We start from the raw sequence: 17,351 nt of genomic DNA, 5'->3' as shown, positions 1-17,351 counted from the left end.
TTTGGTCATAAGATGTTATGCTTCATTTGGCAGATTTATACATAACCACATGAAGAGGGAAACAAAAAGTAAACAATCGGTTTAGATGTCATGAAATGCAAGGGAAAAAAATGTGTGAGCTATGTCAACTTTTTTCAGCTTGGTACACTCCAGAGACTTTGAGCTATACTCCATTATGCCCATCTGATAGTTATGCTGCCTGAGTATGGTGTGAAACATAGCTCATCACATCGGGAGGGTATGAGCTGTGGGAAGGTTGGTCTATCTATAACAATTAATTTGAAGTTTAAATATATGTTTAATTCCATTAATTTAGGTTTACCAAGACTTAAACAGTATTTAATAATGACATTCTTTTTAATGTCTTGTACATTATTATTATTATTATTATTATTATTATTATTTAGAACTGGAAGAATGGAAAAAGAAGTACCATGAGCTGGAGAAGCAGAACAGTAGTTTGAGGCAACAGAATGGTAAAGCAGAATGTGAAAAAAGCACGGCATTGCTTAATGAGGAACTAGCAAGACTGCAGGAGAAGCTGAAGGTAATATTTGGATTCTTGATGTGCTTTAAAGATTGTGTGAGGCTTCATTCAAACCATGCCAGGGACTCATGTGTGCCTATTTGCCAATAAATGGTTATTGATAATTTTGAATAAATCTCATATGGGCTTAGAGAAAAAGTAAAACTTAACTTTTAAGACCAGATAACAGAAACTGTATTGTTCACGTTTTTGTTTCAAAAAATTAATGTTCTTCTTTTGTGAGTCTCTCTTGGATTTCTCTTCGTAAGTTGTTCATGCCATCCTGAAAGAGAAATGTCTCTGTCAAACCTGGACAGTCACAGCATATAAGTAAAATAAATTTATCTCTGTGTCTATGCCTATATCTACAGTTTCTATTCTGTCCTTTACATGTGTTCTAAATATATCACTGTTAGAATGATCAACCATCACTTGGTTGGGGCAGAGTGGACAATTTGTGGCCCTCCAGATATGCTTGGGCTGCAACTCCGCCAGCATAACCACATGTTGCCTATTCTGTGTTAGAGTCTGACTTTCATTAGACTCCCATTAACTTTACACAGGTCAGCTAAAATGATAAAATTAGAATGCTCACATTTTCTTCTGTTTGCATTCAAATAGGGCAGCAGGAGCCCATAAGCAAAAAGCATACCATATTGCATTTTCGTACTACTAAATCAAGGTTAGGCAACTTAATGCCCTCCAGATGTTTGACTACAACCTGCATATAACCTAGTCAGTGTGGCAAATGATTTGGAATTATGGGATATCATTTTTAAACAGAGCACCAACTTGCATACCCTTCAGTTAAATCTTGATGTTGTATCTGAATGCATCTGTTCTTATAGTTGGACAACAAATATCTAGCAAATGTTTGAATGTAACCCTCTGGCAAATTGACATTCTTATACAGAAAAGAATTACTTTTTGTTTCCAAAATAAGTTTTAACTCCTGGTTAATTTTAAAAATAGGAATGTGAAGAACAACACAAAATAGATCGTAAAAAGTGGCTGACAGAAAAAATGCTCCTCATAAGCCAGGCAAAAGAAGCAGAGACTCACCGTAACAGAGAGATGAAAAAGTTTGCTGAAAACAGAGAACATCACACAAAACAACTAATAGAAGCAGTGAGTAACAAACAACAAGCTTTGATTTGCATGGGATGGGGGGTGGGGAACCGTTCTGAACATAAGGATCTACCTGGGTAAACTTATACATGCTTACTCAGAAGTAGGCCCCATTGTGCTGAATGGCATTTTCTCTGAGGCAAACGTGTATAGGGATGCAGCCTTAATTTTTCAAAATAACTCCTTTGTACTTAGTTGTTCACTTTAAAATAGTTTAACCAAGATTACATTTTTAAATTACTGTAAGGAATCTTTTCTTTGCAATCATATCCTGCCATTTTTCCAGAGATCCCAGGAGCTGAAAATAAATGCCTGCAGTTTATCCACTCAGCAATCCAGTAAGGCTGCTCTACCTTAAGAGATGTAGCTCCTAATATATCTGTTATATTAAGGCTGGATTACTGCAATGATTTGCTTATGAAGCTGCCCTGTGGTGCCTCTGACCTCCGTAAACATAGAGACAAGGCCCCAAAGATGCTGTAACCCAGACATAATTGAGCTAAATTAATATTCCCTAAACATCTTGGTTACAAATCCTATTGGAAAAAAGGCCTTTTGGGCCTAAAATTGTGGGGGTGGGGGATGTGGCCCCATACTCCCTAACACAGGGGTAGGCAACCTGCGGCCCGTGGGCCGGATGCGGCCCGGCGAGGCCTTGGGACCGGCCCCAGCCCGGTCCTGCTGCTGATCGCCGGGGCCTTCGGCGTCTTGCGCGAGGGGCATGGTGGGGCAATTGTCTATAGAAGCCTCAGAAACATGCATTTATCTTAACATTTTGTTAAAAATCAGCAAAATTTTTCGTGTGTCCTCCATTTTTTTATTTAAAAAAGTGCCCTCCATTTGAAAATTTTGTCCTACATTTGTCCCAGTTTATTTATTTATTTAATTTTTTTTAAAAAATTATTTATTTATTTTTTGGCTTCGGCCCCCCAGTTGTCTGAGGGACAGCAACCTGGCCCCCGGCTCAAAAGGGTTGCCTACCCCTGCCCTAACAGGTATTTTGGGGGCATTTAGGGGCAAAAATCCTCCCCCCTCCAAAACAAATTGTGGGGCCTTGACAGCATGTGCTTTTCCCGCTCCTGTCCTATTTGAACTTCTCCAACCTGTGAGATCGACAGATGACATTTTTTCCTTTTTGTGAAACAAAGATCTCCCAATACTCAGCTGTGAGGTAATGTGCAAATATGTTCCAGTTAATCTACTGCCTTTCTTGTGAAGTACACAGTGCAGCATATAATTCAAAGCAGCCAGTAAAAATAGAACCTCCCCCAAAAAAGCATAGTGAAAAGAAAATACTCCTAGAAAATACTCATGGAGGGGACAATTCCTACTCAGAGAATTTTATAGTAGTTTATAATCCCCTTCTTTTCAGGAAAGACTTGTGACAGAAAAAGATAATGACCTTCAGAAATGGCGTACAGAAAGGGATCAGCTGGTTGCAGCTCTGGAAGTTCAGCTGAGTACTCTAGTTTCAAGTAATGCGCAAAAAGATAAAGAAATAGAAGAACTGAAAAAAGCTGTGCTAAAAATGTCTGGAAAGGTAAGTGTGGAATCAACCCTCCACCCACCCCTCTGTCTTATTCTACTGATGAGTCTCACAGAAAATTATTTTCCTATTGTGATTTCATAAAATTGGCAGAAATATTGAACATAAGGAAACATTTTTAGAACACTGCCTTCACTCCATTTGTCATTCGGATCTGGGCTGCACCAAGCACACTTGTTGACTGCTGTGGTGACCCCACCTGTGGCCTTCACCTTAGATGTTCTCTTGCCCCTGTTCAATGACAAATTGGAACACCTTCACACATTCCTTTTTAGGATCTTTTGTAGACTCCAGGAAAGTGTGGTGGATCTGCTGATTCAGGAGTGGTGAAGCCACTCTTGATTCTACTGTTGCTTCTTCCACAGCTGCTCTGTGCTAAACTCTCCTGAGGCCAAACTCTATCGCTTCATAGGTTTGGAACCAGTTGTACCCTCATACGATCCAGAGGAGCTGTGGGAGTCAGTGAACCCACCAGCTGCCCCCTGTTAAACTTAACTCCCACAGAGTATAGGTTCTTCTAGCTGTAGGTTTTTCAGCTCGACTGAACTGTATTTTTGGTCATAGTGAAAAATCAGTAAGTGTTGTTTTATTTATTATAATTTATGATATACAGTACTGTATATACTCTTGTATAAGTCAAAATCCATCCCCCCAAAAATTGACCCAAAAAACCTGGGTCAGTATGGTAATACTCTCTTCCCACAGCTGAGCTGTGGAGGAGGAGGAGGAGGCAAGGGCAAACACTTGCCCCAGCCTTGTCCTCACCCCGGCTGTCTCCTGTGGGGACAGCCAGGCTGCAGAGGGGGAAGCAGGGCAGGTGCTCGCCCCTCAAGCCTCTCCCCAGCCTGGCTGTGTCCCGAGGAGACAGCCAGGCTGAGGAGGGGGAGGAAGAGTGCTGAGAGCCTATGTTTTACCCTTGACTTATTCATGAGTCATATCAAAATTGCAAATTTTGGCCCCAAAACCTGTCTTGAATTTATACATGGGGTCAACTTATAGTTGAGTATACAGTCGTCCCTTCCAATTCACAGGGGATCTGTTCTGCCCCCCCACCCTGGAAATTGGGAAAAAGGCAACTATTCACGCCCTGTGTTGTTGGTTTTTTTGGCGCCCCATTGTTTTTAATGGCCATGCTGTTCCACATGTGGCACTGCACGCACACACCATTTTGGCTCCCCGTCCGTGGCAATTTAAAACCATGAATGGGAAGTCAGTGAATCCAGAGGGGCGACTGTATATGGTATATATTGTCTATTTCCTTCATCTCTTTTAATTACCTTTTGTCATAAATATTATGTTACAAACCTAAGTTTATTCACATAAATATAATTTTCTGAATTGTGCAGAAGATCCACATCTTATTTTCCTTATTGCCTTATTGCCACTTCAGAGGCAGGAGATGGTTAGCTGTTAGACTCCTTAGCTGTCAGCTCTTTTGGCTCTGCCTCAAGATAAATCTTTATAGCTGAACATTTGGTACCTGTTTGTCTTTAAAAGGGTTTTGAAACAACTACTGAAGCGCTTACTGATGATGGTACCAAGGAATTAAAAAGGACTTGTGAGAACTTTACGAGTACATTATCATCCACTCGAAAAGGAGTAGAAAAAAATAAAGTGGAAAATATCTCTAGTTGTAAACAGGTAAATTTACAATACTGGCAATATTTCATCTTCAGTTTTTCCAGTCCCAGTGGGTCCCCCACTTTCCCTGCAACAGTAACCCCCATGCCTAGCATGCACTCCAAGAACCAGACTGATCCAGGTACCAGTTGTCAGTGTCTCCAGACCCCCCCTCCCCTCCTTTCTCTACCCCCCCAGAGCCTCCCCCCCCATTTCCTCTCCTCTTCTGGAGCTCTTCCAGAAGAATAAATTTTCAAAATGTGGATTTTAGAATTGCACTCAGTGAAACTTACACCCTAGTATGTCATGACTGTACCCCATGTCTTTTACAGTGTAACTATGGCCTGTTACAGACTGCTAAAATAAAGCTGCTTCGGGTCTCTTTGGAGGTATGCTGTTTAAATGATGCATGGGTCCTAAGAGTCCGGAGGTCATGCCAAAGCCACACTCCATTCCTAAGCACTGGAGTGCAGTTTTGGTGCAGCTTCCGGATTCTTAGGATGCATGCATCATTTAAACAGCATACCTCCAAAGAGACCCGAAGCAGCTTTATTTTGGCAGTCTGTAACAGGCCATAGTAACCTTTCAGATAGCCATCTGAGGGAGGTTAGGATGTGGGGAAAGTGACTGTCGACCACCTGAAATGGAAGGCATGTACTCCTGGTACATCTGTGAGAAGCTCTGTAGGCACATCTGTACTTCTAGCGGTGTTTCCCCAAATTCATCTGAAACAGGCTGGCTTTGCTTTTGAGGGATTGAATGCCCCTCTGTTTTCTTGAGAACGCTCCTTAAATCAACCCCCCAGTTTTTAATTAAAAATTAGATTGAATTAAATTTTAATTATAAAGAGAGAAAATTTAAAAAATAAAGATTTGACCTGCTGAAAAGCCCAGTAAAGCCACCTTCATGCACCCACCTCTTGGCTGTTTGTGTGCTGGCCAGGTGTTGAAAATGGTAGACAATCTGCCACTTAGATTTGTACTCTTCATCTGCTTATTATGATTGCTCTTTCTGTGTTCTGCTGATTTTAGCACAGTCAATGACACATCTCATATTTGAATATTTGAGTTGGCTAGTTTCATGGTACAACCCCACCAGTATTTTTCTATAAATTTTAACTAAAAATCTATATCTCATCTAATTTTATGGGATAGACTATTAGTCACAGAGTAATTTTCATTTTGCAAAATAACTAGTGAGAAATTTTCCCTACTGGAAACTACTTTGTTTCTGAAATAGGTAAAAAAATAAACCTTTCTTCAGAATGCATATAGGATATGTTGGTTGTTTTCTCTCCTCTCAGCAGCTCCCTCTGCTTGCTCAAAAATCTGGTACTTGCATTTTGACATATCATATTTAATTGGAGCAGATGCTGCCAGAAATAATCTACTACTTTCTGATAACCTCCTAGCAGTTGTTCTCCCTCGCTTGGTACTTAATATGTTAAGACTAGAGGGCAACAATTTCTATAAATGCAAAAGGAAAAATGGTATGTCTGGTAGCATTTTTTCCACCTAAAACAATAAAAAGATGCTACTACTTATACTCTTCATGTAAGCTATTTCTATGATTATGTATATTGCAATAGTAGCTTCACTTTGATGTTTGAATTTAAACTTTAGCGTTTCTGGGGATGCATATATGTCTATGTGTTCATAAAACATTTCTGGATAAAATTAGAAATTCTGGTATGCCATACATTTTATTTTTGAGCTTTTTATAATGAACGCTCTCTGATTGCGTTTTAGGCAACATTTCCCCCTAGCAATACAATCTGTTATTCATAAATACATCCATAAAGTATCAATAGTTGTTAAAACAATGGACAGAATCCAGTTAGAGAGGCAGGTGATAAATTCATGGCCAAGTTAAGAGCCACAATTTTGTTTTTTTAAAATAACTAAAATTAGCCGGTGGAGTGTGCCTTTCCCAAAAAACCTAAATGCTTGGTATTGCAATGTCACTAAAGCCGGAATGATGAGGGCATTTAATTGTATGGGTACCTTCTTGCCTTTTCAGCACAAGTCAGAATAATGCTTACAATTCTCATTCTTCTCCTTCTTCAGCAGCTTGAAGTAAACCAAAGTGATTTGCCAAATTGCAGCAGTACAGAAGAAATGGGCCAACTAATACAGAATTCTAGCAGGGGGTCTTCACCAGAAAACATTCAGGTATTGATCCATCCTCATAAAAAGGCTTTATGACTTGGGGTGTAGCTACAAGAGGGGTTGCAAAATAGACATTGCCTCTCCATAAGAATTCTTTCTTCTTCATAAAATTTTCCTTCAGTCCTCAAAGTTCTAGCATTGCAGAAAGCGAGACACTGAAAATCATTCACATCCAGCACTCTTCTATTTGTTGTGTTTGCATTCCCTTAGTAAGGTAACATTGCCTGCTCCTTTTCTTTGGATGCTTAAACCCTGTTTCTAAATGCTGAAGTGAAGTTTTAAGTTTTTGCAATGCTAGAAATTTGGTGACTGAAGGAATATTTCATGGGACAAGAGAAAATTAATGTTTGGGAGACCCAATACCCTCATTTTGCCCCTCTGTAGCTACACCCCAATATGATTTCATTCTTTGATGTGTGGGTATGTGTGTGTCTGTATATTTGTCTTCAGCACAAAGCTCCAAAACCTTCCCTTAGATGGAGCCTTCTAGTGAGCTCAGTCAGGTCATTGTTATTTCAGGCTCTAACGGCACAATTGTGTAGATGTTTGTTCAGAAAAAAGTGTAGATGACTTGCTGCCATGAATTGAATGCGTACACAGAAGAGGCAACACGGGTTAGCCTTATTCACAGTTCTCAGTGTGTTAGCCTACAATTTTTACTTCAGATTTGTCAGAGCAATCTTCTCCTTGCGGAGACTCTTGTATGTGATTAGGGACCATCTTTGGCCAAAGAGAGGCTGAGAATTGGGCACCTTTTCAGATAGGAGTTGCTCTGCAACTCCTAACATTCCTCATCACTAACTGTCCCAGCTAGACCTGCTAGCAGCTGGAGTTCAATGATATGGGTAGGATACACAGTTTCCAGTGTAAGGCAAATTGTATGCACAGAGAATTCCTGTAAGCATCCAATGGATATTCCAAAAAAGCATGACAGTAGGGTCTATAGTGATGGCAGTGGGAAGAGCTAACTACTGTGGAAGTTTACTCTCATGCAGGTGAAGTAAAAGAAACACAGCTCTGTACAGCTTCTAAGAAGTAGAAGCTAATATCTAACCTAACTGGAAAGACTCTATACATGTATGCAAATAAACTCAGTTTTGTTTTACTGACATTCTAGTGGTAAGACTTCTGTTAACATATAATACTCCTGAACCTGTAAACAAAATTGAATAGTAATCTTTTATACACTCTGTTCTCTAACAAAAAGTTCACAGTACTTGCTTTCCATCTGGGTGGGATAAATTTTGGTAGCTAGAGTTTTATTCTGAGTATTCCAGTCAACTGTTCTCATCGCAAATGTTAGCCACTGAAAATTAAACTGGGTATGTGGCATCCTGACTTTCCCCTCAAGGCTTGTGTTAAAGTTCTTATCTTACTTTCTACAACTGTTTTGTTTTCCCCCCACCAGTCCCTTATCTCTCCATTTTATATTACTTTATTGTTGCCACAGGACCAGTCAGATTCCATCCTAGATTCTTGTGAAGTCTCTTCAGAAAATGACCAAACTAGCCGTTTTCCAAAACCTGAAATGGAGATTCAGTTTACACCTCTGCAGCCCAATAAGATGGAAGTGAAGCATCAAGGCAGTCCTTCATCTGTGACTATAAAAGTGCCTAAGGCAAAGAAAAGGAAAAGCAGTGCGTTGGATGAGGTATTAAAATTTGATTTAAAAAAAACTTTGGTTGACATATGGCTGTGTAAACAAGTGTATATCGTATTTAAAAAAATATATGTTATCAGAAAAATCACCAAGGGCTGCAATCTTAACCAAACATACATGGAAGTAAGCCCCATTAAACACAGTGGGATAAACACCATGGGGTTTGCTTCTCTGTAAACATGCATTGCATTGCACTGTGTTGTGGGCATGCTTAACTGTTTTGCCATGTTTTGTGTTGCATTTAAAATCTGGACAATTGCTTGGAATATTGTTTTGCCTATACTGGTCCCACATAATCCACATAAAGTAGCTTGTTATTGTTCTTGTTATATGTCTTCAGATTGTTTCCAACCTATGGCGATTCCATCATGGGGTTTTCTTGGCAAGATTTATTCAGAGGGTTGTTTGTTTTTTTTTGCCTTTGCCTTTGCCTTCAGAGAAAGGTTAAGAGATAGCCTAGCACACTCAATGGGTTTCCATGGCAGAGCAGGGATTTAAACCTTGTTCTCCAGAGTCATAGTCCAATGCTCAAACCACTACACCATGCTGGCTGTACACAATATAGCATTTGCATTTATAACCAATAAGAAATATTCATTTCCTTTTCTCTTTGAGAAATTGGATCATAGCATTAAAAATATTGGCCAAATTTATCTTCTGAAACTGATACTCCTGAATTTGTGGCTACAGATCTATGAAGTCTGTTCACAGTCAAAGTCACAAATGTAGCCTTTTTAAACCATTTGTTGGTGACCCAGCCGCAGATAGATAACACAACCTAAGAAAGAGGCGTCTTTCTCAGGGAAAAATCAGTTGAAGCCCATGAAATCTGAATGTTCACTTTAGATTTCACCTCTCACCAGGAAGCAACTTGTCCTCTTTGATTTATGTCAGCCTTTATATCTGGGTAGCATTGTTGAGAGTGACAGATTCTTGGGACAGGTTCTGCCCATAAAAGATAGTGTCAACCTTCCCATTTGACTAGGAGTCTTGCAGATTAAGTATTAACATTCATGTTATGGCAGCTTTCTGCCAAGAAACACAGTGTGTTGTCCTGGATCATTCCACCTAATAGATAAGAAATGTTAAGGCCACTTTATAATTGTTAGTATAAAACTTCATGTGTATTACATTTCCAAAAGAGGTCCACTTTAATTCAAGTACAGTATTGTAGATGAACACTTGGAAGAGGTGAGCTCATTAGAATTATAACCCTTTTTTTTTCTCCTCAACCATTTTTTTTCCAAGAGGAACAAACTGCCAAGTTGCTGGAAAAGCAAAATTAGAAATAAGTACACTTCTGGTGATGTCAGTCAGGTACTGAATCCCTTTGAGCTTTTGCTGTAGATGTGTAGATACTGTAGATAAGAGCATTCAACAATATTTTCTAGTTCATCATATTTTCTTCCAGTCACACATTTAGATCATAGCACTCCAGTAACACTGAATCATCTGCCACCTCTCACCTCTGTTTCTGTATCATGCATACTATGTTGTTCTACTATACTTTTTCGTCACTTGGAACAGATGCTCCTTTACTGCTGAGATAGGCCAGCCTTTTAACTTATATCCTTCAGCATTTGGGCTATCACCATAAGCATATGGAAATAAATTATCCTAAAATTGTTTGGAATTCTTGTAACAGTTTTTAGGCAGGTTTTGAGTCATTTAGCATAGAAACTGGGACTATAAAAGCAAGACAGTGCAGTCAGAATTAAGATTTTTTGACTGTGGCAGGCAGTTGAGTTTTCATGGAATGGTGGTGTTGGAAGTGAATCCAGAATGTGGTTGTCTTCCTCTTCCTGATTCCTTGAATATCTAGAAAAGTCAGGGCCTGACCTCATTCTGTAGGTTAGAGAAGTATATACCTTCATGTGACAACAATCTCAAATTTCGTGACTCTGTCACAAAAAGCATTTTGCTCCATGACTTAAAGTTACAACTAATTCATATTGAGTACCAGTGAACATGAACTCTTGCTTAAGAATTGCCCAGCTGGATTACACCATGGTCCAGCTATTGAAATATTATGAAAAACACCAGCAATTACTGTCTCAGAAACTGGCCACCGTTCTTTGGGAGAATTTTGTGGTCTCTCTTCGTAGTCTTGCTCACAAGTCCTTCCTTATGAAACTTGAATGGTAGCCATTCTGCCTAAAGTCATTATTATTCTGCCTTTCTAGCCAAAAAGACTTACCACTCTTATCAGACATGTATCAGGCTTGCACTTCATGAGTAATTAGTACATAAAAAGCAATCTCTTGTCTACTGATATAATACATTGGCCTGCTACCAGCCTGATTTTATATCTATTAAAAAACTCCTCTTGATTTTGTTAAATAATTAGGCTGAAAAAAATGCATAGAAAAAAGACAGTGTGTAAAAACAGCAGTGGCAGTTTCTCAATCTGATTTCATTTTTGTAGCACTTTTCCCACCCTCTGGGAAAGTAGTATTTAACAATCCAGCTTGGAAAAAGTAGATGGACATTGAGCATGCTATTTTGTGTTTAAGGATTTCTTGAAGAATGAAAATGAGAAGAATGCTGTATCACCAGCTGACGTGATTATAAGTTCAGATTCATTACGTAAACAGAATGACAACGTAAGTGTTGAAGGAATTACATTTGATATTAACATGAAGATGCAGTGGTGGAATAGCGTGAGGAGACTGCAGATGTCTGAGCAACTTACCTAAAATAGGTGTGGTGAGTTGCAGTAGATCAGCAAGGATTCCTGCTCCCAAAAGTGATAATAAAGCCATTATTTCCCTCCTAAATTAGGTTGCTGAAGTCAAGAAAACTTGGGAGTGGAAAAGGGATAGATTTTTGTGTAAAAAGATTTGAGAATGAAGTCCTGAAAATAGTTTCCTGGGCTGAGCAAGTGCTCAGAGGTACCTTAATCCACAATTCTCTATCAACTGTTTTGTTCCTAGCTGCAGTTGGTGGACTTGCAAACAGACATAAAGGACATCTCCTAAGCCTAAAGCCTTCATATCCTTATCTTAAATACCAGTGTTCCCTTCTGTTCCACCATCCCCCAAAGACAAAGGAGATATTTCTTAAAAATAAGGGCAACTGAAAGGTTTTTATTCATATCTCTAAAGAAGATTGGGCCTTGGCACATCAGCAAGGGTAGTGTAACTGCTTCTGCACTGAGCCCTAGCAGTTATGAGATAAAGAAGCAAAATGAAGGAGACCATTCTCAGAAGTAACACTATTTTTAATGAGTTTTAATATGGGAAATAGGCAGAGTCTCATTTCAGGCATGAGCTGGACTATTTACATGTATTGGTTGCCCTTCATTTGAAGAGGATTGTCCTTGGGATTTTAAAAAGAAAATGAAAGGTAGATGTTGACATGGTTAATGACAGGAGAGGTTCCTATTCCATTCTTGGAGTATGTGTGCATAATGTATATGTTCTTAAAAATAACTGCATAAAGAGAATACCAGTACTGGCCAAAGGCCCATCTGTCCAGGCATTTTGTTCCCACAGAGGCTGAATTAAAAGTCATGGAAGACCACAGGCAGGGTATGAGGATAGTAATAAACACCTGTTTAAGTTTCTCAGTAACCGGTATAGTTCATTTTGATGCCAGAGATACTAGCAGCAAAAAGTAGCATTAAAGAGATAATGTGATTAGTAGTTGTTGATGGACTAGTGCTCTGTGATGTTATTTTATTTTTGTAGATCTCGTTAAAAGTGGTGATCTTAAAGAGTTGCTATAGGAATTCTAAAGTGTCTTCTGGCAGGAAGACTTTTTTCTATCTGCGATAACTGATGGTCAATACTATTATAAGCTTCACTCCACAGTGGTCTTCTTCCTACTTGACAAGTAGTCCTGTGTGAATCCTTATGTGGGTTCTCAAGGCTGTTAGCTATGTGTAGGTGCCACTGTGGAAATACAACTAACAATGTGTAGCTATCCCTAGGAGTTACTAGTTCACCCAAATATGTGTCACTTTGTGACAACAGTCCTTACAGATGGGTTCGCTATTACAGGTGAACTAAATTAGAAATCTGAAACTAAATCAGATTTCACCACATCTCCATATAAAATCAAATCATATCTGAAGGATTGCCTTCCTGTATTGCTCTATCAGGATACCTAGGCCATCTGCCAATCACATTTTGTTCCCACATGACCAGTAACTTGGACATTAGCAGCAACAAGGGAGAACAAATGTTCAGTCCTGGCCTCCTTTATTAGAACTCTTCCTTGAGAGAAGTTTGCCTGGTGCCCCCAGTATTCTTTGTTCAGCAAGTTCTCTCAGGATACAGTCCTAACATACTTATTTGGTGATAATGTCATTTGAACAAGTCACTAACTGCTGAGTAGACATGTTGAGAATTGCACTGTCAAGCTTTAAAAATGGCTCACTATAACAATCTACTTAACAAATAGTTGGTTAAAGCACAGAATTTACTAAGTACAAGTGCTGTTGTTAAAATTTTGCAAGGTAATTTTAGCCATCCTTCTTGAATGGGAACTTGTTCCACAAAGTGAAATGGTGAAGTTTTTTTAAAAAAGTGGTGCTGTGCAGTATACACTTACTTAGAGTTTACTTTACTTTGAACACAGTAAAGTTTACTTCTTAGTAGATATGCATAGGGTTATGCTATAAGTTACTTATTCCAGAATGGAATCCTATCTCAAATTTTAAAGTCCTGCTTAAAGTCTAACAGGAATAATGTTGCTGTCTTTTAAAGGGTCTCTTCTTTATCAAATGTATTGTAGTGTAGCAGGATCATGTCTTTCCCTGAAGAAGAAAGATAACTACATGTAGTAAATAGTTTTGCTATAGAAAGATCTTTAAAATGGTCCCTATCTTAAATTTAATATTCTGAATGTCTGTCTCATGTTTTGTACTTCTTCAGTCTGCTACAGACCACTGTGTCAGAAAAGAGTATCCTTTAAGAAGTAAACATTTTGCATCAAAAATAACATCATCTGGGGATACAGGTGGGACATTACAAAAATTTGGCTCATTCTTGCAGAGTTCTCCAACAATCATACAATCCAAAGGTAAGCGATGAGCCTAAAATTAAATTTCCTCAAAATTCTGTATATGTAACTGATGCTTCTGCTAAGATGTTATGTGGATGGTGCAGACTCTGAAAGGGGAAGGGAGGGTCATTCGTTTTTAAATGGAGAAAGAAATTTTAATTCCTGGTGGTGGCTGGAGATTTTTCCATTCTCTTGGGCTTCTTATATGTAGCATTTTGTTGGACGTGTACTCTCTCATTGAATTGCACTCTCATTAAATGGAGAACCATAATGTAATGATCCAGTTCTAAAGCAAGTAACTTTACAAGTGGGATTCACCTTCTCTCCTGGGACAACAGCAACTATTGGCACTAATGACAGCACAGCTAGTAGTTGGATCAGTGGACTAGGACTGGGGGAAAACCATATGCACAGCCATAAGGCTTTTTAATTGTGTGCCCCCAGGTCGGTATCTCTCACCCATATCTTACCTCTCAAGGATGGAATGGGTGAGGAAAGGAGAGCCATGCCAATTCCCTATAAGGTCCATGGGAGAAATCTGGGATAAAAATGAATAAAAGAGTAATACTCCAGCACAGGGATGGGAAATAGCAGTACATATGAACTGCTAGTTTTTACTGTATCTATACCATATTCCAGTTGCACAGAATGTGATCTTCAGGAGAGGAGGGAGAGAGACCTTTGAGAAGGTTTGTGTGAGAGTATAACATAAGCAGAAGGGTACGGTTTTGTTTCTTTACTATGCTTGGTAGAAAAAGGCTAAAATGTTACTGAAATGCCTCTTCTAGCAAAGAAGTTCATGGCAACGATAAAATCAACCAAACCTACTGAGGAGGTATCTCTTAAAGAAGTCAAACCAAAAAGAGCTAAGCGCAAGCTGTACTCGACTGACATTTCTTCACCTATGGACTTCTCAGGTCATGTGGTAAGTGAAGCCATGACACTTAACTTTTAAAGACGAAAGGCAGAGTAGAAATGTAACACATTTGGTGACCAGGTAAAGTAAAGTAACTATCTCCTCCCACATTTAACCCTTTGTTATCTGGAGAGAAAGCTCTGATAAATGGAGGGACTCCCATTTATCACAATAGGAAACTGAATATGCTGAGAGTCTACTGGGGAACGATGGAACATGCTCCCAATATCATTGGAATCAGTTTATGCTTAAGGCTTTCTGTTGCCTATTCCCTGTTACAGCTTGAGGGGCGATATGAGTTCAAATGGGCATAACATTCTAGACTTAACATTTAATAGCAGGATATTGGTCTTAAAAATAGAATTTCCATGAGGATATTTGTTGTTGTTGTTGTTCTGTGCCTTCAAGTTGTTTCCGACTTATGGCAACACTAAGACCATGAGGTTTTCTTGGTAGGTTTCATGAGGTTTTCTTGGCAAATTTCTTTAGAGGGTATTTGCCATTGCCATCTTCTGAGACTGAGAGAGTGTGATTTGCCCAGGGTCACCCAATGGGTTTCATGGCTGAGCAGAGATTTGAACCCTGTTCACCAGAGTCATAATTCAATGCTCAAGCCACTACACCACACTGGCTCTGCCATGAGGATGTACAGGGCAGTATTTCCAAGCTCTATTAATATTTTGAAGCCTGTGTCTGCCTCTGACTTAAAAACTTGATTTCTGCAATCTTTTCTAAAACACCAAACATCAGAAAATGGCCCAGATCACATATTTTTAAAAATTAGCAGGATGAATTGCACTTGAGCCTTCAGCTCATGCCCTTTTCTATCTCTTCCTGTGAGAAGGAAATGAGAAACTTTCTGTTTTCATTTAACCAGTGTTTATGTCTATGCTCTACTATGATTAATCTTAAATATTGCTAAAGATATCTAGGTAATTTTATAACTAAGTTTGATGTTAGCTGTTTTAAAAAAATTGTCTGGATTCAGACATTACAAAAATCAATACAGGTTGAGTAGCCATTACCCCAAAGCCAGAAGTGTTTCAGAGCTGGGATTTTTTTTTTTTTTGGGGGGGGGGGGGATATTGGAATACAAGTACATGTCTATACTGTTTGTGAGGCTGGAGGGAGACATGAGGATCTGTGAAATAATGGGAATCCAAGCGTAATGCCTACTATGAATCCATGCCTCCCGCCATTTCACTGATCTTCACTTCTCTCTTCAGTCTTGTGTCCCTTGCATCTCTTTCCAGCCTCGCATCTTTCTCCAGCATACTATGCTAACTGTATTCCAAAGCATTGTAAAATTCCACAATTGAAGCTTCAAAGTGTCAAATTTCATTTTTTTTCGAGGTTTTTGGATTTCCAGATTAGGGATGCTCAAACTGTACTTGGTCTAAACAGGAGCAAAACAACTTTCATATTCCTTCTGAGCATGTTGAAGGAGTTGGGAATGTGTGTGAGCCTTGCTGTGCTTTTTCCTCAAACTGAAACTGTATTTTAACCATGCAAATCATATTTACTATGTGATTTTCATCGTCTAAATGGCTCTTCATAAGTTTGAATCACTGATCAGCCCAAGGGAAGTAGAGTGTAAATGTTAGTTAACTTCTTCATTCATTGTCCAGCTATTGTTCTAACTGGACAACTGAGGACAATTGCTTTATGATGAGCATAGCAAGGCAGTACCTTAGACACTAACATACCTGGACTTAAGAGTAAAATGGTTGTTGACCTAAGTCCCTCTGACATTGAAGAATTCTTAAGGCAGTTCTGGTCTGCTTCCTTTTGCAGCTTTATAGTTCCCACAAGGAACTCACAGATTATTTCACCTTAGTCTAGTACTAGCTACATACACAGTACACTGATCTCTAAGACCTCAGGTTGGCTGCACCTCTCTTGAGCTTCTAATAGACAGCCAAGACTGTACTGTTTTATAAGACCTTAAAACCGAGGGTAGCTTTTCTGATTGTTTCAGGTGCATGTATGTATTCTTTTAAAAGCCATGTTTTGTCTGTTTTTATTTGCTGTACACTCAGGAACCTTGCTTTGCTGAGAGGTGATAAACCAATTTCCTTGATTTCTTTTTCAGATTGTTATGGATCAAAAGGAGAGTGATCATGAAATCATCAAGCGACGGCTCAGAACAAAAAAGACACATTAAAAGGGGTTTGGTTGTTGTTGTTTTTTGTTTTTCTCTCTCTCTGCAGAATCATGTATATTTTTATTTTCAGCAGTTGAATTTCAGAGTGTAGTGCTTCTGAAATGAAAACTTGGGTGTACATTGGAAACCGTGTATTGTTTTTACTGTTTATATGGGCATTGTAAACATTGTACTCCCTCTTGTCATGATTTCATAAAATTCTGTATAGACCTCATTGGTGCTGGAGTTTTTAATAAGGAGAAAATTGTATTCCTGTGTCGTCTGTGTCTAAGCCATTCTTTCAATAGGCAAAATCCTGTGAGTCTGCAACCAAGCCATGATCAAGTTCAAATAGGCATTAGTCAGATAATCCGCCGTACTTTAGGAGCCTTGGCTTTAGATTTAAATTCTGGTTTCTTAAACTTAAAGCTATAAATGGCAGGCTTCAAAGAACCTGGGGAACCTCTGGCCTTCTAGATATTGTTTAATTAGAATTTATATTATCCCTGACTACAACTTGGAAAAATATGTATTTTGGTCAACAGTTCTCAAAATCCCTCAGGCAACAGGGTCAATGCCCATGCTAGTTGAGGGCTTTGGGGAGTTGTAGTCTAAGAAAAAGTAATCTTTCCAAAAA

At 39.0% G+C, this 17,351-nt stretch overlaps 1 protein-coding gene across 4 annotated transcripts in view; it reads left to right on the top strand.

Annotated features, from left to right (window-relative positions):
* KIF20B (kinesin family member 20B) overlaps nucleotides 1–16,903 on the top strand; it is a 56,311-nt gene extending 39,408 nt beyond the window's left edge. For 3 of the 4 annotated variants that reach the window (XM_089510305.1, XM_089510302.1, XM_089510304.1), the window contains 10 exons: nucleotides 408–547; nucleotides 1,499–1,654; nucleotides 3,027–3,194; nucleotides 4,698–4,841; nucleotides 6,887–6,991; nucleotides 8,439–8,639; nucleotides 11,162–11,251; nucleotides 13,526–13,673; nucleotides 14,444–14,580; nucleotides 16,664–16,903. In XM_089510305.1, the coding sequence (XP_089366431.1) occupies nucleotides 408–547; nucleotides 1,499–1,654; nucleotides 3,027–3,194; nucleotides 4,698–4,841; nucleotides 6,887–6,991; nucleotides 8,439–8,639; nucleotides 11,162–11,251; nucleotides 13,526–13,673; nucleotides 14,444–14,580; nucleotides 16,664–16,735 (1,361 nt within the window). In that variant the 3' untranslated portion in view covers nucleotides 16,736–16,903. Of the gene's footprint in view, nucleotides 1–407; nucleotides 548–1,498; nucleotides 1,655–3,026; nucleotides 3,195–4,697; nucleotides 4,842–6,886; nucleotides 6,992–8,438; nucleotides 8,640–9,896; nucleotides 9,966–11,161; nucleotides 11,252–13,525; nucleotides 13,674–14,443; nucleotides 14,581–16,663 lie in introns of all 4 variants that reach the window. The other variant, XM_089510306.1, reaches the window with a different exon arrangement.
* Nucleotides 16,904–17,351: the final 448 nt, after the last annotated feature.

This window comes from Sceloporus occidentalis, unplaced genomic scaffold, assembly GCF_023333645.1.
Source record: "Sceloporus occidentalis isolate IW3139 unplaced genomic scaffold, rSceOcc1.0.p SCAF_2, whole genome shotgun sequence".
Taxonomy (NCBI): domain Eukaryota; kingdom Metazoa; phylum Chordata; class Lepidosauria; order Squamata; family Phrynosomatidae; genus Sceloporus; species Sceloporus occidentalis.
Note: the sequence above shows the minus strand (reverse complement) of the source record. Positions and strands in the feature narration are given on the sequence as shown.